Below are 26309 nucleotides of genomic sequence, written 5' to 3'. Positions count from 1 at the left end.
GGCTAACTGAGCTAACTAGCTACTGGGAGATACAGTTATCAGCAGTTAGCTGTTACTCTGGCTATATGCTGGCTCCTATTTGTTTTTGAGTATGAACTTGACAGGTGGCCAATTCTTACATATTGCATCCTTGAAGCAAAAATCTTCACTGTAGCTGCTAAGCTAAAAGCATTAGCATACATCCCATCTGAAGCACAAGTTTGACCGGCCCATCGAGGGTGTAAATCACACATTTTCAAATACATTTGGGATCATGGGGCTGTATGGAGCCATTTTATGTTTCTTTTCTTCATTTTTTTTTTTTTTTTTTTTACGTTTCCCCATCTACTTTTGTTTTTTAGCAGGATGCTGCAACCCTTTTTAACTGTAGAGCCCCCGAAAGGTTTAGCAAACTACGAAACTTCAGCCGACTTTTCATCGGCATTAGGATTAGCAGATAATGACTGAATCATTCATTTTTGGTGCAATATGTGAGAATTGGCACTAGCCACTACCTGCCTCTAACTGTAGCTACCATTAGCGAGTTAGCCATGCAGCTACTGGGAGTGGGAGCTCTGGGAACTGATGTGTGTTAGCCTTCACACCGCTAGCACAGGAGCTTTAGACCACTATGAGCTGGGGCTAAGTGGTTAGCATGCTAACTCCCCTGCGATACAATAAATAGACATTTTTCCCCTCTTTAACTCTTATTTTTAGTGCATGTGTGTGTGTTGTTTTTCTTATGGATTCCCTTTGTTGTCCAGAGTAAGTGTAATTATGGTTAATGGTGTCTTTATGTGTAGTATAAGACTAAGAGTGGGGGGAAGAGGAAAGAGCAAGAAGAGGCACTGGAAAGATGGAGGAAGTAAGAAGTGTACACAACAGAGTGCAACCTGGGAGAAAGAGAGAGAGAGTGTATGTGTGTATGTATGTGTGTGTGTGGGGGAGAGAGGGAGGTCTGTGACGGAGCGTTGCCGTCTGGAAAACAGCATCTTTCCCCTCCACTGTGCTCCTCCCATCTTCCCCTCTCGGCATCTCTCCCACGCTCCACAGCTCAGCCTTCAGCTCCCCGGATCCTCCCAAATTCTCCCGAGGTACACAGCCTTGTTTGTGTGTGTCTGTGTGTGTGTGCACTGAAGCCTGCGTGTACTTGACAGTGCGCTCAGTACTTTCCGTGTGTGTTTCTCTCTCTCTCTCTCTCTCTCTCTCTCTCTCTCTCTGTCTCTCTCCCCCTGCAGCTGAGGTGGGTGTGTGGAGCCTCTGACCCTCTCTCGCCCACTCTCTCTCTGTGTCTCTCCCTCTTCGCTGCAGCTACAGGGGGCTATGGATGGACTGCGCTTACCTCCACTCATCGAGGAGGCTTTGGACTCTACAGGTCTGTGCAGCTGTTTTTGTCGCTGTGTGTGTGTGTGTGTGTGTGTGTGTGTTTATTTTTAGCCCTGCACTACAGATCAGCCGAGAAAAAAAAAAAAAAAGGTAGAGAAGGGTCGATGTTTTTAAATCCCTGTGTTTACTCCTGAAGTGAGACATGTGAACTGAGGAGGCGGAGGAGCTGGAGAGAGGAGAGAGGAGAGGTGGTCAGCTGGTAGGAGGTGGGGAGATTATTGTGGAAGGAAGCCCGTCTTTATTAGGAGCTGTGGTCGAGCTGACAGCCTGACAGACGAGTGGGCATTACAGTCAGCTGTGGCATCTGTGGACGTTTGATGGAGGCTGCATGCTGCCAGGTAATGGATGGCTGGCAGCCAGAGGGAAGAGATCATATAGTCATTAGTGCTGATGGCTGTGTTGCATGTTATTCTGAGGCTAATGCAGTGCTGGGTGTTATTTCAGCACATTGCTTTGCATGTAGTGGTTGTGTTCAACAGCTTTAATCCTTGTCTGGTAACTTTGTGTTGTTGCGTGTGACATTTGTGCACAATGCATCTTCTTCACAATCAGTAGTGTGTGATTGTGCGTTCAGGGAAGAATGTGTGGAATGTGTTTTTGTGTCCCGACACAGAAGATGTGTGGTGTTGTGTGCATGTTTTGAATGCAGACAGTGCAGCTCTGTGTGGGACACCGCTGGGAGGATGTTTATTGGTGTGGAGGGACTCGCAGGTCAGCAGCACTTTGACCATGTGGCCTGAGTCTGGCTTCCCTTTCCTGTGTCCTAAAATTGAACTTTGGAGCATATGTATTTGGGGGATTGTTTCTAAGCTGCAGACTGATTAATTCACTTTGTACATAAGTAAGTTCCTTTGTTAAACTTATCACTGTGAAGCCTGCGTGTTGACATCTTAACGTGGATGCTGTCTCAGGAGTAAATCCTCACTCCCTAACAAGCTTGTTCCTGTTATCTTAACTCTGGGGACGTCTTCCCTCTCACAGCTCGAGGCATGCTTTCAGAGCCGGAAATTCAGCGTCGGTGATGGCAAGTGTCTGTTAATGCAGCGTGAATCCTGACTGATTGACCCTAATAAGGATAGACGTACGGCATGCGGGAAGTGGATTGAGCGATGGCTAGTATTAACTCCTATCTTTTTGAATTACACTTGGGGATCTTAATGGATTAAAGTGCGTTGAATCTGTTCCTGGCTGAGTTCAGCTCTTCAGTCTGAGCCACCTTTCTGTTCCTTTGCTCTGAACAGTGGTTATTTTCTAGGCTTTTATTCTCAGGCCTGCTGGGAATGAATGCTTGGAAAGTCCCTTGCTGCATCTACCAACAGGGAATACAGATGCTCTCACGCTCCCACTGATCAATAAAACACCATCAGAGGCTGGTTTGACATTTGCGAGCTGTCTGTGTATCTTACAACCGTCGGCCGCCGTATTGTTCCTCTCACTTCGCACTACTCGCAGACCAGTCCTCTCTCCATCTCCATCCTTCTCTCTGCTTTCCCACTCAATATCTCTTCCCCCTCTTTCAGTCGCAATCCTCTGCTCTCTTCACCGCCCACGCACCCTCCAACACACACTCATGCACGGGCACGCGCCTGCATAGACACGCAAACCTTTGCACCTGCCTCGGCCCACACAGCATTTCTTTCCTGTCCTCTCCACTCCTCTCCACTTTGCGAAACTCACATCAGCAGTGAAACTTCCCAAGGGTGCACAAACAGGATTTTCTCAGCTCTCTGGAACTAATAAACAGCAAAGTTGCTGCCCTAGACAAACTTTGTAGATCTGGGAGCTGCAGAGGCCTCTGAGAAAAACAACAAAGTGAGATTCTCACATCAGTGTTTAACGTGGCGAGTCGAGGGGCTGAAGGAAAACAAATCTTGCTTGTTTTTCCACCCTCAGGTATCGCAGCTCCTTCTCTCTCAGCCCTGAAGACTTAAAGTGTGACATGTCTTCCTGCACCACCCTATCCCCACTTTCCCCTGTCAGACTTCTGGGGCTTAGTTGTAAAACAAGCTTTCAATGTACTATGACAAAAGTGAGCGTGCCACATGTTTTTTTTTATCCTCTCAAGGTTGCATAATGGAAAATTCTTTGAGGAGACCTATTATTTTTTTTCCTTCAGTGTGTCATATAGGCTCTTGTGCATGTAAAAGGTTTTGAAAGTTAAAGGCCCACAGTCCGCACTCATGGGAGCTCCTCTTTCCCGCAGAAAACAATGCTCCTGAAACGCCTCGCGAGTAGTCCCGCCTTTAACTCCGTGACTTCTTGACATCACACTATGTCGCCATGTCACTCATTTGCATAATTTATGCCTGTATTTACGGTAGAAGTTAAGCTACCTGGAAGCTGAAAACGTGACAGAGCCAACCGGAGACATGGTGAGCGGTGCTGGCTCAGGCGTGTGCGAGCCGCCCAGTAAGCAGGTATTCCGGAGGGGGGCCTTAAAGAGACAGGAGCTAAAACAGAGAGGGAATACAGTGCTGCTACACTGAACTATGAGAAAACAGAAAACAGGCAAAGTAATGAACCTGAAAATGAGCATAAAATGTGTCCTTTAAAACTTTGGAGTGAATAGAGGGGGTTCGTGAACTCATGCAGCTCTTTCATGCAGCGTATCTTATGGATTTCCTTCCCTCACTTTTCTTCTCCCTCGCAGAAGCGTTCTGCATTGTCAACCTATCATTAGCACACCTGCTTTCTCCCTCTGGGTCTTTATTCCTTTCTTTAATTCAGCAGCAACATGGCGAGCTATCGTATCCCCCTGTTTCCTTTGTGATTTACTTGATGCGAAACCTTCCAGAGAGATTGCTTTCAGGTGGGAGGCACTGATTTGTGATCAAATGGATTATTACCACATCACTTGTTGTCATGTTTTGTTATCTGTCGTTATTCATATCCCCTTCATGGAAAAGCTACACAACAAGCACCCCCACGCAGCTACACATGTTGGCATAAAAAAAGCATATTCCCTGAATCAGTCACCTACAGTATGTACACACTGGTACAGTATTTGTGCATGCTCATCTAATGAGGCCAAATTACAGTACTCTCTGCAATGCATCTCCATTCTGTTGACCCACTTTCTCTTATTTCCCTTTGAAAGTGCAAACATGGATTTTCCATTTAAATAACAGAGCGGCTCATTAAGTCAGCCCAACTCTTGCTTGTGGTTCCTGTTTCTTTTGTTGTCTGCTGCTGCTGCCGTTGTTCCTCGCTCTCTCTGGTGTTTTCAGGCTCAAAGTACAGAGAGAGGAAGAGCTGAACTCACATTAACCTCACGAGAACTCGCTTCTCTCATGCAGTTTGAAGTCAGCAAATCTCGTATGATGGTGACCTCACTATTTGGAGGGACAGCTGATAAGCTCACTCGGGCTCTGTGGCAGACAGAAAGGTTTCCATGGTGAGCAGCGCTGTGGACAAAAACACAGCTTTATTGCCATCACTACGGCTCCACCTGACTCCTGTGAGCTTCACGGAGCAGCTCGAGTGCCCTCCTTCCTCGCATCTCTCTCATTGTGTTCTCCTCCTTTCGTCTTTTGCTCTCACACGGTCTCTCCGCCTTTTCCGACCCCCCCCCACCTCCATGCTCTGAATTATGTGTTGCTGAGGAAGTGTGCCAGTGCAGGGGAAAAGCTACAGCATCAGAGCTGGGCTGGCTTCAAAGCTGGGGTAGGAGGGGGTGGTGTGTATTATGCATGGCCTCCTACACAGCTGCAGAAAACCATGGCATACATACAGATACCTACCACTTATGTGATCATATATGTGTACATAAGGAGGATATAAAACAAAGTGATATGCAAGCTTGCATGTCTACATAATTTAGGTTCAAGTACATGTGCATACAGAGTATATAAACTACAGAATCACAGACCAAAATGCAGCACACACACACACTCATGTGCCACTATCACTGCCACCAGCACCACCAGCACCACCAGGTGTCTGCTTAATCCCATTTTTTGGTTCAGCACAAGGTGCCCATCACACTGCACCTGTAGTCAGCCTCCAGCTCCTGTTTCAAGCGAGCAGTCCTTTCTTTTTTCACAGCTGATTTGACTGCAGATGCTTCCCTCAATACCGTAAAATTAGATATTTAACTAGCAGTCACAGAGAGAGAATGGACTCATTTGCTCTTGAAAAACTGCTTTGTACCACACAAAGGCACATAAAGCTGGCTGAAACATGAAGATCGAGGTTGTTGAAAACATGCAGACATATCTTCGGTATATATCTACTCTATCACAGTGTGAGATTGAATTTCAGTCCGTCGCTGCAGTTAATAAACAGAGCTATAACTCTATCTGCAGTGTCGCACTGAAGGGCTCTCATGTGGTTCCTGGGTTATGTCCCACATCCACGCCTCTCCCAGCATGCATCTGTTTGCTAAAATCCTCCCTCTGCTCTTCAATTTTGCAAAGTGCAAATTTCATTACACTCCCCGCTCCATCACCGAACACCGAATCAGAAGCAAAACAAAGGGCTTGTGTTGCCACATTAACGTTTTCAATTTAATCTCGGACAGCTATTCCGAACACTCGGCCCGCTTGTTGTCTCCGTTCTAAAGTGCCACGATGTTGTGCACTGACATTCTCAATGTGTTTTGCTGCCACGTGATTACGAAGGAATGTGCTGTAGCTAGATAAAGCCATCCTCTCCCTGGAGCTGCTCCTGAGATGACTTCCCCTGCTCTTGTATGCATGCAGCGTCCATGTCTAATGCAATCCCTGCGTGACTAAAGACCAACAGTGTGCCAAGAATGCAGTGGAGTGATCACAGGTGTCACTGCAGCTGATTCTGCTGCACAACGTGTTTGACATTCACTCACAAGGTGAGACGATAAAAGCTTCTTCAAGGAGGGAAATGATTATCAAGCTGTTGGGTGAAGCTAAGAAGGCAGGGACCCGAGGACAGATAGCAGGTGTGGCTCTGTAAGGGGGTCCTATAGCGTTCAAGGCCAAGTTCACTTAAAAATTTAAATCCAATCATTGTCCATTCACCGTCATGCCGATGGGAAGTTGGGTGAAAGTTTCGTAGTCCACAAAACATTCCTGGAGCTTCACAGCAAAACAGGGTTGCAGCATTCTGCTAAACAACTTAAGTAGATCGGCACTAAACAAAAACAGCTGAAAAAAAGCTCCACACGGCTTGTCCTGTGTCCAAGTCTCTGGAAGTCTTTAGATCCCAATTTTATTTTAAAAGACGATATTTACACCCTCGTCAAACCTGTGCACGCACATCAGATGGGATGCGTGCTAGTGCTGTGAGCTCAGCAGCTGTATGGAGCCATTTTAGTTTTTTTTGTGTTGTTTTTTTACGTTTCAAAACAAGTCCCCATCTACATCAGTTATTTAGAAGAAAGCTGCAACGCTGTTTTGCTGTGAAGCTCCAGAAATGTTTTGTGGACTATGAAACTTCACCCCGACTCTCCATCGGCGTGAGGGTGAGTCGGCAATTACTGAATGCTCTTTTTTTTGCCGAACTGTTCCTTTAATGGCTGCAGAATAATATGTAGAGAGGTGCCACAGGTGATTCTTTTGAAAGATGGCCTCAAAGTATGGTGAAGAAAGTTGAGAAGAGTTTTCTTGAACGCTACATCTGTCAGATATTAGCGGATGTCCTAAGGATTGTGTAAAAAGTGTGTGATACTTCATTCTCGCTGTGTTCTCACTGTAATCTGATTACCGTGTCACCATTTCCCATCAGCTGCGGTTTGTGCCCATTTGAGGACAGTCTGAATGCTTCATCTACAAAAACAAAGAAGTAAAATTGGAGCACAAATCACATGAGCCGAAGCTTCCCGAGTTATTACCCCCTGAGCTAGACATCCTGGAGGATTTAGATGTGAGTGATATTCATTGGGAAGCCTTTTGTCTCTTGATGGCCTTTAGCTGCCGCTGGCTATACAAGCAGCTCCGGCTCTCTCTCCCTGCCACCCGGCTCCAGCGCTCCTCTTTATGACTAACTCATTACAGCGGCATCAAAGTTTAATGACAAAATAGCCCGGTGCTCATGAAACCTCTCGCCTGCCTCTCAGGGGCTGCATTGTTTAAATTAACATTATTATGAGACAGGAAGGAATAAAGGGTGCAGCCTGCTGCTAATGTCACACAGATATGATTAGAAAAAAGTATGTTGCGTGTGTCTGGATGTGATGGAAATAGTTACATCTAGTGAGGGGGAAAAACAAGGCAGAGAAATAATTACCAGAAGAAATGGAAGCATCCCCCGAGTCGAGATTACACCGGTGAGCATCGCTCTTAATTAGGCAGATCTTTAGTTAACGCTTGATTCTGTCCCCTGCTGCACCTTTTTCCCCGTCACGTCTCTCTATTCCTGTCACACGGAAAGCAGGACTCCCTCTTCTCCAATCCTCACACGAGTACAAACAGCAATTTTAAAGCACTTGGATACCACTCGAACCTGAGATGTGTGATGCTACATATCAATTTTTCTCTGAGATGGACTTGACCCCTGAAGGCACGTTATAAAGAAAAAAGAGAGAGATGTCAGCAGAATGTCCTGGGTTTAGACAGTAGCTGAGTGATTTATTTATTTTTTTCACTTGTTAACTGCACATCAGAACAACGTAACACTGTGAATGTAATCCTCGTTTAGCTCTGGCCTCTCCTGCCTCACAGCAAATCTCATCTGACTAATGGGAAAAGACTTCTCTTCCCGGACAAATGAGCGTTTACCGTCATGTTGTTGTGCTGTAAATGATGTCCTCCTTTCTAGTTTCCTGACCTGCTCCACATTTGTCTCTGCAGTTCTTGCAAGCAACAGCTGTTATAACGTCAAATCAGGTTTATTAGTGGAGCCCTACATTGTCTGTAATGTCTCATTGGGCTTTACGGGCTCACATTAACAACGGCTCCTGATGCAGCCCGGGATGTCTACAACAAGGACGAGGAAATCAAAAAGAAAAGAGAGGCGGACAAGCGTGTAATAAGAGAGATCTGTCTTCTTCTGTCACGTCTCTCTTACTATGAGTGCTAGCTTGTGTTGTTATGAACTTCGAGGTGCATTGCTGAGTGGTGAGTCATAGTGATTGCTTCAGCATACAGGCCCAACTCCCCCCTTCTCTCTCCGCATTGTGTCGGCTAACTCGCTCCACCTACTGGTCAGATATTTAAATTCAGTATGCAGATAAGAGGGATGTGATGCAAACATGTACAGTATTGTAATCAAGTGCAAGCAACATGTCTTATATTATAATAATTTCTCATTTGACAGCTTTAGTGTCAAAACCTTCACACAGTGGACGTTTTAGGAATATAATCTGACGCATTCTTCCCCAAAAGAATGGATTTCTTGTTCCTTTTCTATCAAAATCTCACCTCTGATCTCTTGAGAGTATTGTCAGCAATTCTGTATGTTTAAATTATTGGGAAATTTAATTTAAATCAAAGGAAATGAGTGGAAAAGAGGTTGTTTTGCAAAGCAGCCAGCGCCACCTCAATCACCAGATGGTGCTGTTGATTCAAAAGAAAACAGTCTCAACAGCAGACTGAATTTGGGTGATGACAAACTGGTTTGTCACCTGTAAATCCCTCTCTCTATCTCCCTCTCTCTCCCTGTCAGGCATACCTTTCTAATAGCGCTGTCATCTCTCCATCAGATGACCCGTGCGATCTGAAAGCAGAGTGCAGCCCCACCATGGACAACGAGATCACAGCGAAGGAGAGAGGCATCCTGGAGGAGAACAACGAGAAGGAGGAGATGGACCAGGCTCAGGAGGAGGAGGGGGAGGAGAAGAAGCTGAAGGAGGAGGAAGGCGAAGGGGAGGAGAAGAGGAGGAAGGAGCAGGAGCCGCTGACCGAGGAGCAGGAGCTGGAGGAGCTGAAGGCCCAGGTGCTGCAGCTGCTGCTGGAGCTGGATGACGCCAGAGAGACCTCCAACAAACACCAGGAGAGCTTTCACGAGCTGCAAGGTGAGACCTCCAGCCCTGGATGTTACTGCTTATAGTGTTTATTCATTATTAAATGCCTTGAATCATTAATCTTCTTTTATCACAATCTTTTATTCATTATTTACTTAACAGCCATCTGACCTGAAATACACATCTACAGCATGACAATGAACACAGACATCCTCCACATCAATAAAAGCCTTCACCATCCTCGGAAACATTTCTGGCATTTAAAGGGAAACTCGGTCTTATTCTCATCTTTTTTATTTTTATTAGCTGAGACAACATTTTAGTGTTGTGTGAAATGCAGATTTTGGTTTAAAGATGTTGAGGGACCCGTGAAAAAGCGACTCTCGATACCCTGACCCTGTGGAAGGTGTTGTGTTTATCCTGTCCATCGCCACCACCGTCGACTAAGACGCTTCTGTTTCTTGAAAGGTAACATTATGATGTAAAGTCACATTATATTGATGCCAAGATCTTCACGGATACATCACGTTGTATATAGTCACATCTCATCTTAGCTAATGTTAGAAAATAACCAGCTGGCCAACATATAACTGTCAGCACCACGGTCTGTAGAGTCTGTACAGAGTAGTTATTCATCCCAAGAAGGGGGAAAGGGAAAAATACCTGGCAGTGCAGGAGCAATGTTGACTGTTTGAGGCTATATCAACTGCACGTTTCTTATTGATCCAACAATTATGATTACTGCAGCTTCCCCAAAAACTTTAGAAAGAGTCCTCTCACACTTTTTTTGAGCCAAACTGACAGAAAATCCCTGTTGTAGTGAACTGCTTAACAGTTGAAATGTAATTAGCCACAAGTGGGATCTCCGTCAATCATCTCAACAACTCTGCACAATGTCTGGCTTGTTATTTTAAATTGTAATTCAGAAGTGCGCAGACGTTAACCATCCTCTTGTGCTTGCTGCCGCTATTTCCATAAAATAAACACAAGCTACATGGGAAGCAGGTTGCTTTGTGTGGCTACACTAATGGCTGCTTGTTGAAGAGTCCTCGGGAAAGATACCAAACCCCAAAGTTCTCCTGATAGCTATTCATGTGTGAATGACTGAGAAGAGAAATGTCACAAGGTGCTTTGGTTTGGATGCTGATGAGCAGGCCGGGACCTCGCACGGCAGCCTCTGCCATTGCGTGTGCAAAGGGGAATGTGACAAGTGCTGTAAAGCGCTTTGAGTAGTTGGTAGAGTAGAAAAGTTTGATATAAATGCAAGTCACTTCCCCATGTAATATAATGGAAAGTAGTATGTGTGCATAAATGTGGCAGGTAAATCAGTGGCAAGCTGACAGGAAGGTGGATACGCTGTGCCATGCAGGCACAGCATGATGTAAGTTCCTCTTCAAAACAAGCTGTATGTGCACACCAGGGACGTGTGAGAGCCCAGCTCGTACATTTTACCTGCAATTTGCATTCAACATGTCACAATAGCAAAGTGGTGCGGACCCAAATGCAGACACAGAGGCAGGTAGCGAGCTTTATTAACATAAAGCTGAAATCCAAAGTCCAAACTCAAAAAATTCAAAATCGGAAAGTCACCAGGCAAGTGTGAGGAGGAAACATTGGCTTAAATACACAGAGAGTGATCAACGAACAGAACTCGGGAAAACAGACAGAAAAGGGAATCAATAAACCAAAAACCCCCAAACGATGACACAACAGTCATTTGTGACACTTCATTGATGAATTGCAATCACTTTTATGCAACGGGCCTTATTTTACTACAACTGATCAACACTGTCGTTGCCTTTGCATTTCATGAGACCAGCTTTCTCAAATCTCAGTGGAGGTGCTGTGTGAAATGTTACAAAGAAAGTGGACAATATATGAGAACAACACCCAGACTGACAAATAACTGAGTTGCTCTTTAATCTCAAGTGAATCATCAATTAGCAAAACAGGTGTAAAAAAAATTTATCGCAGCACAATTAAACACTTTCATCTGCCATCTGGAGTATTCTCTATGAATCGTCTTCATTTATGTTGAAAGATATCGTGGGAATTGATTCCTGCGAGATCTCAACCTTAACTATTATTACAGTAAAATGAAATAAACATCATGCTTTGCATCGCACTGACTGTTTACAACTTTACACACAACCGTGGAAGAAAACCTCCCGTCCTCTACCTGGACAGCTTAACTCCCCACCTGAGACACCTCCCGTCCATCACAATCTAGTTCAACGCGAAGAAGCATAAATGTTTATAAGCAGCCACTGACACGGTCAGTTCCTCATCACCGCTAAATGGAGCCTCGCATCATACCTTAGAAATGATGAGCTTAACTTCCAGGGACACTAGCAGTGAGTAAGGCCTTGGGAATGGGGCCTCGGTGAGCTCAGTGTGTGTGTCTTGAGTGTGTGTCATACTAAGAGACATGGCGTGGTGAGCTCAGTTGTTGGTCTGGCAGCAGTAGAGACATTCCTCAGACAACTGCGTGCATGCTGAGGGAAGCTTCCAGACTGGGTGTCCTGGACCACATCGAGAAATCACTGATGGTCAACTCCCACTGAGAACGGTCAGCTGTTCAGGCAGCTTGTGGGGGGGTTGTGGGGGTGATGAGTGCGCATGGTTGGAGAATTACTTGAGGTGTGGTATAGAAGTATATCAAGGGTAACTTTGACTATAGGTGATCTGTGATAAGAGCTGCCAATCACGCTACACTCACCGGTTATAAACTGCTTGCAGTATGACGCAAATAGAAAAGTGGGATGGTGGGTGTGTGACTCAAAGTTCTGAACCAAATTGAAAGGCTGTGAAAATCTCAAGACAGGAAATGAGAAATACTCAGTGGGAATGAAATTATTGCCAAGAATCTGAAGCAGGATGTTGCTGATTAAAGGGTTGGTTGAGGCAAATTGATCCATTAAAACGATGGAGGTGAAGTGAATTTTATTTGTGGTGCTGACAGCATTGAAAAAAAAAAAAACTATTAAAAAAGCTCAAAGTCAGAAAGTGTCCATAATCCCTGTGAAAATTGTTGATTAAATGGAAGCATGCGATGCAAGCAGTCTGCCCGAGCTGCGCTGTTAGATACACGTGACACATCACTCGCCACAGTCGTCCACCAAACACACCCTCGCAATCTGGCAGTCTATTTAAGATGCAAACGTTTCCCATCTCTCTGCTCCCCTGCCCGTTCTTTCACCACCTGCAGGCTCCGGTTAAAACAAGAATAGGAGTCTACGCTCATGCTAGCGGCTCTGTGAAGCTGTATTAGGCTAAATGCTAATGTCGGCATGCGAATATGATCACAGTGACAATGCTAAATGCTGAAGTTAGCCTGGTACAATGTTTATCATGTTCATGTTGGCATATTGGCAAGCTAACATGCTAAAACAAGCCAAAGACATTCAGTTTAGAGTCATGGAGGTCATACAGGTGTTAAGTAACCAGAAAATATTCACGTTTAAAAAAGCTCAAATCGGAGAATTTTGACTTTTCTAAAACAGATTTCTTAACAAAATAGTTGACAACTAATCAATTAATCGTTTCTTGTCGCAGCTCTTATTAAAACCACTAGTGAATCTGCAGGAATGGCTCGACATGACTAAGATAAAAGCAAAAATGGCGAATAAAGCAAGCTGTGAAAGTAACAGCCAAAACAATCTGCTTTATTTTGTTGAGATCACTACCTTATAAAACGGATATTTGAAATCTAATGTACTAATACTGATGCTCCAGCTCACATTGTATTAACACACAGACAGACAGACAGGCAGGCAGGCAGGTAGACAGACAGTCAGTCAGTCATGCCTCAAGGTTGAACAGCTTATCAAGTTGTCATCTTTCTCTTGGCCTGCTGAAGTGACATTTTCCTCTTATCTCTCCTCCCACTCTCACCCACTTCTCCCCACTCCTCTCACCTCTCCTCACCTCTGTTCTCCTCACCACCAGGTCTGTTGGAGGATGAGCGTCTAGCCAGTGCCCATCAGGCTGAAGCCTTCACACGTCAGATTCAGAATCTACAAGGTATCGACATGAAAAAACCCCGGCTCGGTTCTGTTGTTTGATTAACCCAGAAAACAAGACTATTCTATCATTTTTTTTAAATTTCTATTTATGTATTTCTTGATTACTCTTGTCCCACTAGTGCTGAATAGGTATATTTGGATGTAATTGGAAAGAACACTTTAATTGCTTATTAGCTGGCTTATTGATTTGGGTGTACTCGTTTTATTTTTCAGTAGTTATTTCTTCTTTTTTGTGACCAATTTTTTGAAACGGTTATTCTTCATAGAGCCTCATTGTACGCGACCATGAGGGGTGAATAAAACACACAATGGCTCCGAGAACAGAGAGAGAAAAGAGAAAAGCAAGGACTAGGAAAACACTGTAAATCTCAGTAAACAAATCAAATCCTTACACGAAAAGAGACAACGAAAAATAGAAAAAGGAGGAGTGGAGTTATTGAAGCTGCAAGATATTTTTGGTCCGTTTGGGGAGCGCTAAACTATTTTATGATGCATCTGCATTGGTTTGAGAATTACTTTTGAACTATTTAACTGAGTTATTACCGGTTTTATCGCCATTTCCTTGTATAATTGCTCCGGTTGTTGTTACTGAGTTGGAGATGTTCTATTCCTGAAAACAGTAAACTAATGATCTGATCTGACCCTGAAAAACGGTCTGTTACCGTCAGTTACATCAGCTCCTCTTTCAAACAGTACCCACACAAACACATGCACGTGGAAGAACACACCGCCCACACACACAAACACATGCAGGCCCACTGTTGCAAAACAGGTAAGATCATATACACACACACACATATATACTCCCATACTGATACTGCAGTCTCACCCACACATCCCCCATAAAGAAAACCTGAAGTTCTCCTCCTCCTCTCCCCACAGCACAGCTGCGTTCTGTGCAGGAGGAGATGGACAGCCTGGAGGAGGAGAAGGAGAGCGAGCTGGCCGAGGCCCAGGAGGAGCTGCGCGTGGCCCAGGAGGAGGTGCTCCTGCTCCAGCAGGCGGCTGAGGAGGCGGCGGCAGAGAGGGAGAACGACATCGCCTCGCTGCAGGAGGAGCTGTGTCGCCGGCGGGCCGAGCTGCAGCGCCTCAGCGAGGAGACCCAGGAGTACGAGCTGGAGATCACCACGCTGAGAGCCGAGATCAGCATGAAGAGCCAGCGCAGGGAGGTCGAGAGGAGAGAGGGTGAGGGATGAGGAGCAAGAAGACAGGTTTAGGTTGATGGGGAAGGCAGGTGGAGGAGGTTTTGGTACCTTCTCCTCCCTTACAACTTTGTTTTACTTACAAGTACATTAAAGTTAAAATCCAATATGTCTTGGTTTTACGCCTCATCTTCACACCATCAGTGGGAAGGACATGCTAAAAAACACAACCCACTGTCTCTGCATGTACTATGGAATTTATCCAACTTGCACAAATAGCCCATGATCAGTCTTTGTGTCTGATATTATGAAAACAAAGCACGATGTTGGATGGATGTTCTCGTTCCGTGCTCACATCATGTTAGCATCCTGCAGCGAAGCACATAAATCATTTGTGGGGTTTAATAAATATTACAAATGGGTCTGCTGAGTGTTGCAGTGGGGTGGGGAGTGGTGTGTGTGTGTGTTTGTGTGTGTGCATGTGCGCAGATGTGTGTTCTGCATTTAGGATACCAGGGACATGAAGTCATGAGGGGGAGGGACACACACTTCTAACACATGATGTCACCGCTGGGATCTGCAGCTGAGGCCGGGGTGGGACTGAGGGAGGAGAGTTCATGTTATATTGTTGTCGTGCTGCTTCATGAAAACATCTCCCAGAATGTGTTTTATAATGCAAGTGCAGTCAAACTCACTGTAGGCGTTTATTTTAAAGGAACAGTTTGACATTTTTTTTAGTTTCTCTACAGATTATGTATATTATTTCTGTTTAAAAGGTGCAATATGTAAGAATTTTAGTTCAAAACACTCAAAAACACTTGTGTTGTAGAGATATCTACTGAAGTTAGCATGCCATTTGTAAGCATGAAACAAGCTAATATTTCAGTAAGTGGGTTTTAGAGGTGCTGGTAGGTGGATGTTTTCATTGTTGGATGGAAGTAAAGTGGACTATTGAATTTAAAAGTTGTACGAAGTAAAAAAGTTTTAACAACTTAAAGTTATTATTCTACTTAACTTGGCAATTTTGAGGTAATCAGTTTATCAAGTCAGACACAAAGCAAATAAGCATATTTAAAAAAAAATGTCAGACTACTCCTTTAATATATTCTAAACACATTCTCTAATGCCGCAAACAACAGGATTAATAGCGAGCACTACTTCCTGCATCCTCTTTAACATCTTCATCTCTGACCCTCCTTGCTCTGTCAGGTGACGTGGACCTTCTGAAGGAGGAGTGCCGTATGCTAAAGGAGGAGTGTCAGACCCTGAAGGAGGACAACAGACGTCTCTCTGAGAGGCTGCAGCTGCTGCAGAGACAGAGGACATGGTGAGAGGTCAATGGCTGCTCACTCGTCAGCTGTGCTTACTGGATCAGCTGGAGGGGAGACCCTCTGGAATACTACCCCCGCATCATGTCCCGCTTAGAAAAGGCCGGCCACCTGTTTAATCACTGCGCTGCTGTAATATCATACGAGGGATCACACTGAAACCATTAGTTCATTAATTGATTAGTAGATTGACAGAAAATAAATCGACCGACGACACAGTCCCCAAATAAGATCCATGGAGTGGCTGTTCTAAAAGTGTTCGAGTGCATCACGTGATCTTCCTTCCAGCAGATGGAACAGTGCAGACTCAATCTGCTGAGGAAGATCTTGTGAAAACTTTATTTATAGCGCTACTCAAAACAGAAGTTGTGTTTTACAGGAAGAAGAAAAAGGAGACAGAAGACAACATGTTCAACAGGGAGAAATAACCCACAGTTAACAGTCCTACAACCCATATACTAAAAAAAGTTGACGCTGTTTGAAACGTAAAGTAAAAACAGAATCATTTCCTTTATACAGTCGTGTTTCACAACTTTCCCAGTCTTTTGTTGCTCCTGGCACAGCTTGTTTGAAATGTTCTGCAGGCATCAAATTCAGAATAAGCATGTATTCGTTACGGGCCAACAAAAAGGTCCCAAAGGCAAGACGCACAAGGCAGGCAGGTCAAAAAGCAAACCTTTTTCAAATAAATCTGAAAACTGATGTCCAAACTGTAAAATCCAAAAGGCAACAAAAACTGAAGGAGCAGGCCGGCAGGAGCAAATCCAGGAATTAAGAAGTACAAAAAATATAAACACTACAAAACAAGTACAAACCAGAGATGCACTGGAACACGAGACTGACGTCGGGAAAGACGCAGACTTGAATACACAAGAGAGAAGAGACTAATAAGACACAGGTGAAACTAATCAATAAATAAAAGGCCAGTGGAAACACACAGACAGGAAGTGAAAGTAAAACATGACACGTGAGGAGAGAACTTCAAAATAAAAACAGGAAATATCTGAACCAAAAGCCCACACCATGACAATGTTTATGTAAATCAATAAAGTTAATGAGGTAAAACATGAAAATATGTTGTCTTTGTTCTGTTTGAAATGGAATTTATTACAAAAAGGATCTTAAAGTCATCACATTTTTAGGTCTTACACAGCATTTCCAAGTCTTTTGAAACCGGGGTAGAGAAATATTCAAATAAAACAAAAGTATCGAAGATTTTTTTTTAAAGATGTGCGATATTTGGCTTCTGTGAGAATTTGAGAAGTAACACCAGCAGCATCACACTAGAATAGCTGTTAATGGACCTTGTGGTGAGATTGTTATGCTTCTGCGTGGCCGGAGGCGTTATGTTTTCAGGTCGTCCGTCCATCCGTCCCATTCTTCTGAACGCAATATCTCCAGAACGCTTTGATTGAATTTCTTCCACCTGGACTCAAGAATGAACTGATTAAATTTTTTGTGGTCAAATGTCAAACTCACTGAGATCTCACACATTTTTATGCAAATGTCTAATAGGATACAATGATGAATTGAACTTTGAGAAGTAACAACAGCATCGGCGTGATGAATAGAACAGCTTTTAATGGACCTTGTGATGGGATTCATATTTTCAACAATTAACAAAAAAGAAGCAATACAATCAAATTAATAAGCAAAAATGCAAAACATTCTCTGGTTCCTGCTTTTGAAATGTGATTAGCTGCTTTTCTCTGTTTTTGCATCGTCTGGAATTTAATTTAAAACATTCAGTTTCTGTTTTGGACTGTTGGTCAGACGGATCGAGCAGCCGGGAAACTATAATAGGGTCTTTTTCATTTATGACATTTTATAGACTAAACAATTATCTGATAATAAGATGAAAAAAACTGATTAGTCAGAAATGAAAAGAGTCCTCGCAGTCCTATTACAAGGCTGGTTAGATACATCTGTTGGCATGAAAAAAGAGTGAAAAAGCAGTTATCAGACTTTGTGTACACCATAATGAAATCTCTGCATACTGAATGTGCCAAACAAAGCAGAAATATGCTAACTAGCTCTCTGATTATCACATAAAACGATCATTTCCAGCCTTTGATCATGGAAATTGGTAACCCATTTGCAGCCCATTTATTAGATGTTTAAAGTATATCATATCCTTTCTTATTTTCGTCCAGCTCCAGCGTCTACCTGTCACTGAAGGAGGAGGACGCAGAGGGCACAGAGGGGAAGGAGATGGAGAGCGGCCCTGATGAGGTCATGACAGAGAGCTACATGACCATGGCTCAGTCTGAGAACTGCCGCCTGGTCGACGCCTCCATCCAGAAGAATATTTCATTCGATGGGAAGCCCGCGACACCAACCAGCTGGAACGGGGGCATCGGGGAGATCTTCTCCCTGAGGGACCAGCTCAAACAGGCAGAGGAGAAGGCCTCACAGGTTCAGAGAGAGGTATGATGCTTTCATGTTGAAGCGACACCTGGGGAGTTAAACGTATGAATAAAACATGGACAGATTTGGGTCAAGCATTATTAGCAAATTCTTGTTTTTGATTTCAATCAAATCCAGTAAAAATGGTTTGAATACATTCAGTGCTGTAAGGAAGACTGAGAACGTGACCTCTGTGTCCTGCAGTGCGACGGTCTGAAGATGGAGCTGCAGGAGCTGCAGGTACTGTATGACAGCAGTCAGAGGGAGAGAGCAGAGCTGGAGGAGGAGCTGCAGCGCTGCAAGGCAGAGCTGGAGAAGCTGTCAGGGGGGGCTCAGGTGAGGGACAGACATGAATAACATAATAGTATACAGATGGTAAAAAAGCTGATTTAAATGTTGTTAGAGCTGCAGTAATTCAACTAAATCGCCAGGATAAATGTCGGCACTGCAAACCATATGTTTTTGTGACAATGCACCACTCGGTTAGTGATTTTTTTTGCCAACCATGTGGATAATCGATTAAATGTTTGCAAACAAGAATGTCACATTTGCTGGTTCCAGCTTCTTAAATATAAGGATTTTCTGTTCTTCTTTCTCATTTATGATCATAAATTAAGTCTTTGGGTTTTAGACAATTGAAATTGTGATGAGTATTTTCTACCATTTTGACATTTCAAGACTAAACAATTAATCGATTTATCATCAAAATAATTGGCATATTAATTGATAATTAAAAGAATCATGAGTTGCAGCCCTTACTTCTAGACAAATTTAAGTGATTTATGATAACAACCTTTAGGACATTTAAGTTGTGTGGTCAGCTTTGTATTCTTGGCTTATTCTTATATATTTTGTAGAACAGGTTGTGTTGTGATTATGATTTCTATGGTTAAAGAGCATAACTTTTTCTCTGCACCCACACTGTCAACTAACACGTGACACGCCTCACATCACACTTACTGTACCCTGTGTCTGTTGAGCCCACTTTTTATGTGTCTCATACTGTAGCGATACATGTTCTGATATGAACTGACCTGGCCTGTCAGCCCATATCAGTATTTATTGTGTGCTTTGGGCCGGGGAACCTTTCCTCCCACTGTGTCTGTGTTCTAACTTCTCTGTGACAGCGATGCTTTAATACTGTTGTTGGACAAAAACACAGAATCTGCAGAAAAGCATTCAGGCATCGAGCGAAGAATGCTTATTTTGCTTTATCGCTGAATCCTATGTCGGCGTCAGATATTGTTCAAAAGAGAAAAAGTAAAGTAACGCTCTCACTCCGTCTTAGAGTACACATATTTAACATTAACCAGGTGCTTATTTGAATGCATATTGTTAGCGTATAAGCTCTTTATTAGTCATAATAAAGCACTTATTAAAGCTTTGTCTGCATGACAATATTCTGCAACAATATATAGTTGCTTGCTCATTACTAATTCACTGTTGGTTTGGCACTTATAAACCCACACAGGTTTAACTGGTGAATTAGTTATGAGCAAGACCTCACTTTAGGATGGGGAACATGTTCTGAGTTAGACAGACTTCGTTTAGAGTTATTAGGGAACTGCTAACACTTGTAGTTTTTTGTTACATAAGAACAGACCGTATTTATGAAGGATAAGGTTAGGATAAAATGAAAATTCAGTCATTATCTACTCACCTCAATGCCGAGGGAAAGTCGAGTGAAGTTTTATAGTCCACAAAACATTTCTGGAGCTTCACAGCAAAACAGCATTGCAGCATTCTCCTAAAAAAGATGATGTCCCGAGCTACTTCAGTTGTTTTGGAGAATTATGACACACCGTTTTGCTGTGAAGCTCCAGAAATGGAGAATTTTTGTGGAGTATGAAATGTCATCTGCATGGGGGTGAATAGATAATGACTGAATTTTCCTTTTTGGGTGAACTTTAAGGGAGAAGGACTATTCTTGTGGTACGGCCACCTTATATGGTCCATACTGATCAACACATATTAAGATCATAATTCATCTACGACAACTTCCTTACCTACTCTCAAAAAACGATAATCAGGATTAAATATTGAGGGGAAAATTCTTTGTTAGTGTTCTAGTAGTTATATTGCTATGTTAATAAAGAATAAGGCATTAATAAGTGCTTTTTAATGACTTATAAGGAGCCAATATGCTTCTAATATTCATGCTAATGAGCAGCTACTTAACGGTTGATTTGTGTACCCTACTGAGTGTGACCAAAGTAATTACAGGAACTTGGCACCTTTAGATTTTTGAATGCTTTTTTTCTGCTTTACAATTATTTTGGTTCATTTTAATGCTGTGTGAAAGTCAACTTGCAGTAAATTGAAACATGATTTGAAACAATTAACAGCTATCGTTTTTTTTAAACTTTTGTCACAGTTACACAATTATTGCTTACAGAAAACACTAACATCCAAAACTCTTAAAGGGGCTCTATGAGACCTTCCCCGTCTCTCTCAGTTGCCTATACGAACCTGTGGAGGATTTATTTAGGTTTTTTAATGCTGCTGGACCAAACAGAAGCAAAAGTAGCTAATGTTGATGACATGGCTGTCAGACCAACTGGCTGTCAGACCAACACAGATATTCCATAGAGCCCCTTTAAGTTGAACAGCAACCTTCCTCATGCAAGAAACTACAGCACCAAATTGATTGTCCTTTTCATGATGTCTTCTTTCGCTTATTGTTTTGACTTTCTGGCGCAGTAGAGTGTGGCACCAGCCTGAGGACAATCTGTGGTTTCAACTGCATTACCATGCAAAGACACACTCAATATCCTGCAAGTTGATTTCTATTCAACAGAATTATGCATCCAAAAATCTTACAAAACAAACAAACTTAAAAAAAAGGAAAAAACTCCTGCTATTTTTGGAAATCGGTTGGAAGCGATACAAACGACTGTGCTTGCTAACAAGAGTGTGGTCCTTTCTGTTTCCTCTAGTCGGAAACAAAGCGGACTGAACTCTGTGTTTTGTCTACAACAGCAGTGATGAGATGTCCCTGCGCTGTGTCAAACTGTCTACCCGTGCCTGTCTCTGACGCTGTCCTTGTTCTCTAAATGTCCATGACCTCTCAGCCTTTACGATTATAAATTAAGCAAAACATAAAAAACAAATGAGCTATATAACGAGGATAGAGAGAAGAAAACACCACCGTATGCTGCTCACAACATTCACGCTGTACGTCTTTCTTTTCTGTTCACCATAACATCACACGCAGCCAATAGATGCCGCACAGAACTGCTCGCACATTCTCTCATTGAGTCGATGTGTATGTCACCATAAAGTTATGCATTGTTTGTTTTAACGGGAAATGTAAACCACTCCATCACAACCTCTCCCTTTTATATCACCGCCATAGTCCATGTCACACTTTTAATTTAGCGATTCGTAGTGGTGGTCCATTTGTGCTGTCGTCACACCGTTTTTATCCGTGTGTTGTGTATTATTTGAGTCCATCCATTCTTTCATTCATTCCCTTCATTCCCATGGTCGTTGTGTTTGTTTTTATTTCCCTCCTCAGAGATTCATCCATCCGTCTGAGCACCCTGTTCTCTCCATCCCCTTCATAGGAATGATTGTAATAGTGGCTGTGGTCTGGTGCTGGTTGTCGGAGCTGGCGTCCCAGAGGGCAAGGTATGGGAGGAGCTTACCTCTATCTGATGCTTAGTATGGTCCTTACACACAGATTTAAGAGTCGCTTCACTCAAATAACATAAAAACACAGTTTCTCACATGCGGTCTCTAGCTGTGCAGATAGTTTTGATTTGATTTGCTCAGGTTTTAAGATAAAAGTGTGATTATTCTGTCTTACCTCGATACACTTGGTGAGGAGAGTTTGTAACAAGAATGGCACTAAGTAGAGCGCATGCCTCTTCCAAGGCCCGACAGTCTTGTTTAATTTAATCAAGCCAATATCAAACTCAATAGTCCCGTATCAATCTAAAATTTAAACCACCCATAACTGCTTAACCATGATTAAGGCTGACCAGATCTTGGATCTTCATCAGATTGTACTCACTCATAGATACAAACAACCTAAATACGCATGGATCAATTAGATCCCTGAGAACTTAACCCAAATGTTGAAAAAAAAAAACCTGAATCTGTCCCTTTATCTGGATCAGCACAGAAAGTTAATGGGGTCTGTTCTGGGCCGAGATGCTTCCTCCCTCCAGGTTTTTTGTGGAAATTAACAAACGGACAAGGGCAATAACAAAACCTCCTTTGCGGAGGTAATAAGCAAGTAATATGAGCAACTAAATGATGTTGATGAGGTAAAACAGCCTGTTTACGGTTGCGTATATATCAATATCAATAAGACAAAAATTGTCACATTCTGATTTATTGATATTTTACACAGCGTCCCAACTCTTTTGGAATCTGGGTTGTTTTCTGGATAATTCACAGAAACTGTGATAATGTCTATAGAAGAAGGTATTTCAATATATAATACAATATTCTGTGGATTATTCAGAATAATCAATGTTTCTGAAAAGATTTTGTTTGATTCACCTCTGCTGTTACAGAAGCGTCATGCCGCCACACCAGAAAAAGAAAAATGGATCCCAATCACGTTATAACATGAAAATTCTATTGTTATAACAAGATATTTTCACTTATTACGACATGGAAACTTTTCACGTTATAACAATATAAATAAACAATATAAATATTATTATAATGAGAGCGGCAGTGGCAGCATGATGCTTCCACAGCTCTGCGTGAAAGATTAAACATCTCAAAACTTGGGCACGACACCTGCATCAATACCGCAAGAGGTACATGAGGAAAATATGTTTAATTTGGGTGAACTGACCCTTTAATATAAATCATTGCTGGAGATTCAGTTAGTGTAGTTTGGAGTGTTGTTTTTTATGGGCGGGTCTAAATTCACTGGAAAACTCTTCAGTGAAAGAATGTAAATAATGATAAGAAGCATTTATGGAAGGTGGACATGGGGCGGGTGGGCAGTTTGGCAAATTATTTAACAGAATATTTCCTTTAATGGCATTTGCAGGAATAGTTTAACATTTTGGGAAATATGCTTATTTGCTTTCCTGCCAAGAGTCAGATGAGAAGCCTGATACCGCTCTCATGTCTGTGTGTTAAATATGGAGCTACAGCCAGGAGACGGTTAGCTTAGCATAAAGTCTGGAAACCGGAGGAAACAGCCGGACTGGCTCTGTCTCAGCTCAGTGATTTACACTATCGTATCCGTTAAATCTGTACACAAATGTATAAACCAACAATTTGTGGTCGTCGTGGGAGTTAGAAGCTGTAGCGCTAACTTCCCTGTGTCTTCATCGTCACCACAGCCAGCAGAAAGCATTCAAGTGCTGGGCGGAACCCACAAACTGTTGTTGTCTCGTCGTTCTATTCGTGTACAGATTAAACAAACAAGCTGCAACATGTTAGTATGACCTCTTTGTGGGAGTTCATGTATTTTTGAATTTCGGACGGAGCCAGGCTAGCTGTTTCCCCTTGTTTTTACACATGGTAAGCTAAGCTACTTGCCTCCTCATTCCACCTCTATAATTAATGTAAGGTGGTAACAATCTCCTCATCTGACTCTCTGTAAGAAAGCAAATGAGCATATTTCATTATTTTGATTATTAGCGTCTTCTGACTCTTAACACCACTGTTTTCCTGTCTGCCCTCAGGGGAGTGAGGTAGGTTGGAACTCCATTTTGACCATCACTGCAGCCACAGCAGTGCTGCTATTGATGACTAGCTTGTTGAGAGCTCTCGTCCGATGTTGACTGGATGGGCAACAGCCGCACAGGGACAGACGTCTGCTTCAGACCAGCTCCTCGTTCTCTCCTGCCATGTCTATAGACTGAACCGGAGTTTCTCTAAATGTGATGCAGCTGACCACTGTGTAGTAGAAAATGTAAAATGGAAGAATGTGGTCTCTATGAGAAGGTACTACATCGACACACGTACCGAGAATAATGTGCTCGGTCTCATTTGAGATCGGCTTTGATGATGAGTTGACCTGCGGAGAGCCCACACGAGGACACGATCTCACTCCACTAAATGTACGCTAAGTGCTGTGTCATTCCTCCTCTGTGTCCGTGTTCATTTTCTCTCCTTTAGCTACCAAATGTGATGAAAATGAAGGTTTTGATTATTAATGTGCACCGACTGGTTTTCAGTTTATTTAACCGTTATTTATTTATTTGTTCGCTTCAATATTGTTCATAGTTGTGTCTGATAATAACGAGCAAACATGGAGTTTGGACATTTAATGCACTGAAATCCATGAAATGTGCCCCTGAAGTGACAGTTTGCATTTTTCTTTCTTGCAATGAGCTCCCGATAGACTATATTAAAGGTGCAATATGTAAGATTTGAGTTGAAAACATACAAAAATGAAAACAGTTTTGACGTTATGATGTTTGTGTATCGTGTTGTAGAGATATCTACCAAAGTTAGCATGCTATCCAGCTAGCCCCAGCCCGTCCCAGTCCAAAGCTCCTTTGTTACTACCGTGCTACTTCCATTTCGGACCACTAGCTGCATGACTAACTTAGCTAACTAGCTAACAGCAACTATATATAGCAGCAGTTAGCGGTTACACTACCAACATGCTGCCCCCTATTGGTTTTGAATTTGACAGGTGGCCAATTCTCACATACTGCACCTTTAAGTGTTATTTCCCCAAATACTAGATGCAATGAATGCTACAAATTGGAAAAACTGAATTGTCACAAAATTTGCATTAATTAATAACTGCCTACCGTAACAACGATCCTGCCACCGTATTCCTACTTTGAACTATCAAACTGATAACTAAGCACCTGTCAATGTGAGCCCAGTGTGTATGACGAGAACCTGCTCTTCTTCAAAGTGTTTTTCATTTATGTGCTTTGCTGCCTGGCCGAGTGAGACACAGAGTCCTGTGTCTCCCATCTTCCCCTTTAATTATCAGTTAAGCAAGATGCCTGGAAGGTCAGCGCAGTATTTCTGATTCATCTTTCTGCTCACAGGTCACTTTGAAGATCTGAAATCTTGCAGCCAGTGCTGCACTGTTTGCTATATTTTTGTTATGTGCGAGAAAAGGTTCGGGAGAAAAACTCTCGGATGATGGAGCTATATTATTTCAACTCAATTTTGATTTTGACGTGGAGAACTCCAGCGGGATTTAAACAGCTCGGTTTTTCCAAGCGTTTTGGTAATCAGAGTTCGCAGCTAGATGAAACCACTGATGCGACTGAAGTGAAAGATCAGGGTTAGTTAGTTGTGAGGGCATTTGAGAAACGAACATGGTTCCAAAATATGTAAATAGAAAGATGTCAGAAAAACGTAGTTTGTTTAAGCATCAGTTACAATAAATATATGTATATGTGGAAGGACTCCGATTATTGTTTACATCTGTGAAATGTTTTTTTGTGAGACTATTTTAGAACTGAATAGCATGCTAGAAAACATATAGAAGCACAATATCTAATTTATGTCGACTCTGTTTGACTTTGTATTCCATGTAAATAGATGTGACATACAGTACTTTGGGAGAAATATTCCTTAAATCCATTTGTACTAGCTTTCTAGAAAGTTTATTCTATTTTGGAAGAGCATCGTATATTTGATAGCCAAATTAAACGCTGTGTAAATGTTTATTTATGGTGACGTTACGTTAGAAAAACCATCACTGATCATATTCAGTACCTCTTTGTTCAAAGGTGGTGTGGTCATTGCATGCATTTAGATTGCATTTGCCAGAAAGAGCAATATGACTCCTGGTTTTTCCAGTCAGCTAAATTTCAGAAACATACTGACATCTTTTCTGAAACATCTGTCATTAAACATAAACCTTATAAGCAATGCCTGACCAATGTTATTTCTGCATACACTAATGTAACAATGTGCCACTGGACTGCAAACGTTGTCACTGTCTACTAAAGAGATTCTCAGTTTTCAATAGAAATCAAACTCCCATTGATTGCAATGGTACATAATGAATGTTGTCTGATCTGAGCATTATTTTTCATTTACTTCTGAGCTTATTTCATTTAGTTTATCATAGCTTCTATATATTGCACAGTGTTTCTCAGCTTGTTGCTTTACATATTGATAGCGTTGTTGTTTTCAATATAGTCGTGGCTATTTTGTTACCTGGAGGTCTATTTTGTACTGCAGATGACTTGAGAAAATAAATATATCCACCCCA

At 42.5% G+C, this 26309-nt stretch overlaps 1 protein-coding gene across 7 annotated transcripts; it reads left to right on the top strand.

Annotated features, from left to right (window-relative positions):
• The first annotated feature begins 936 nt into the window (after positions 1 to 936).
• LOC311263773 (uncharacterized protein) lies at positions 937 to 26309 on the top strand. Of its 7 annotated transcripts, none has more exons than XM_084364082.1 (10): positions 937 to 1073; positions 1291 to 1354; positions 8981 to 9292; positions 13190 to 13264; positions 14149 to 14451; positions 15618 to 15735; positions 17890 to 18163; positions 18347 to 18478; positions 21660 to 21772; positions 23800 to 26309. In XM_084364082.1, the coding sequence occupies exons 2-10, from the start codon at positions 1303 to 1305 to the stop codon at positions 23810 to 23812; spliced, it is 1392 nt and encodes a 463-aa protein (XP_084220208.1). In that variant the 5' UTR covers positions 937 to 1073; positions 1291 to 1302; the 3' UTR covers positions 23813 to 26309. The 7 variants fall into 7 exon arrangements, 6 of the variants coding, with proteins under 6 accessions (XP_084220208.1, XP_084220205.1, XP_084220204.1 ...); XM_084364079.1 differs by having other exon boundaries at positions 8944 to 9292; XM_084364078.1 differs by having other exon boundaries at positions 960 to 1073; positions 1218 to 1354; positions 8944 to 9292.

The sequence above is a fragment of the Pagrus pagrus genome (assembly GCF_965226575.1).
Source record: "Pagrus pagrus genome assembly, chromosome: 10".
NCBI lineage: Eukaryota > Metazoa > Chordata > Actinopteri > Spariformes > Sparidae > Pagrus > Pagrus pagrus.
This window is presented reverse-complemented; position numbering and strand designations above follow the sequence as displayed.

Bases quoted from the DNA above. Each gene is read 5' to 3' on its own strand.
- LOC311263773 (XM_084364079.1), top strand. From the start codon at position 1,307: ATGGACTGCGCTTACCTCCACTCATCGAGGAGGCTTTGGACTCTACAG. The intron at 9,293-13,189 runs GTGAGACCTCCA...CCTCACCACCAG, and splicing joins GAGCTTTCACGAGCTGCAAG to GTCTGTTGGAGGATGAGCGT. The intron at 18,164-18,346 runs GTATGATGCTTT...TGTGTCCTGCAG, and splicing joins CCTCACAGGTTCAGAGAGAG to TGCGACGGTCTGAAGATGGA.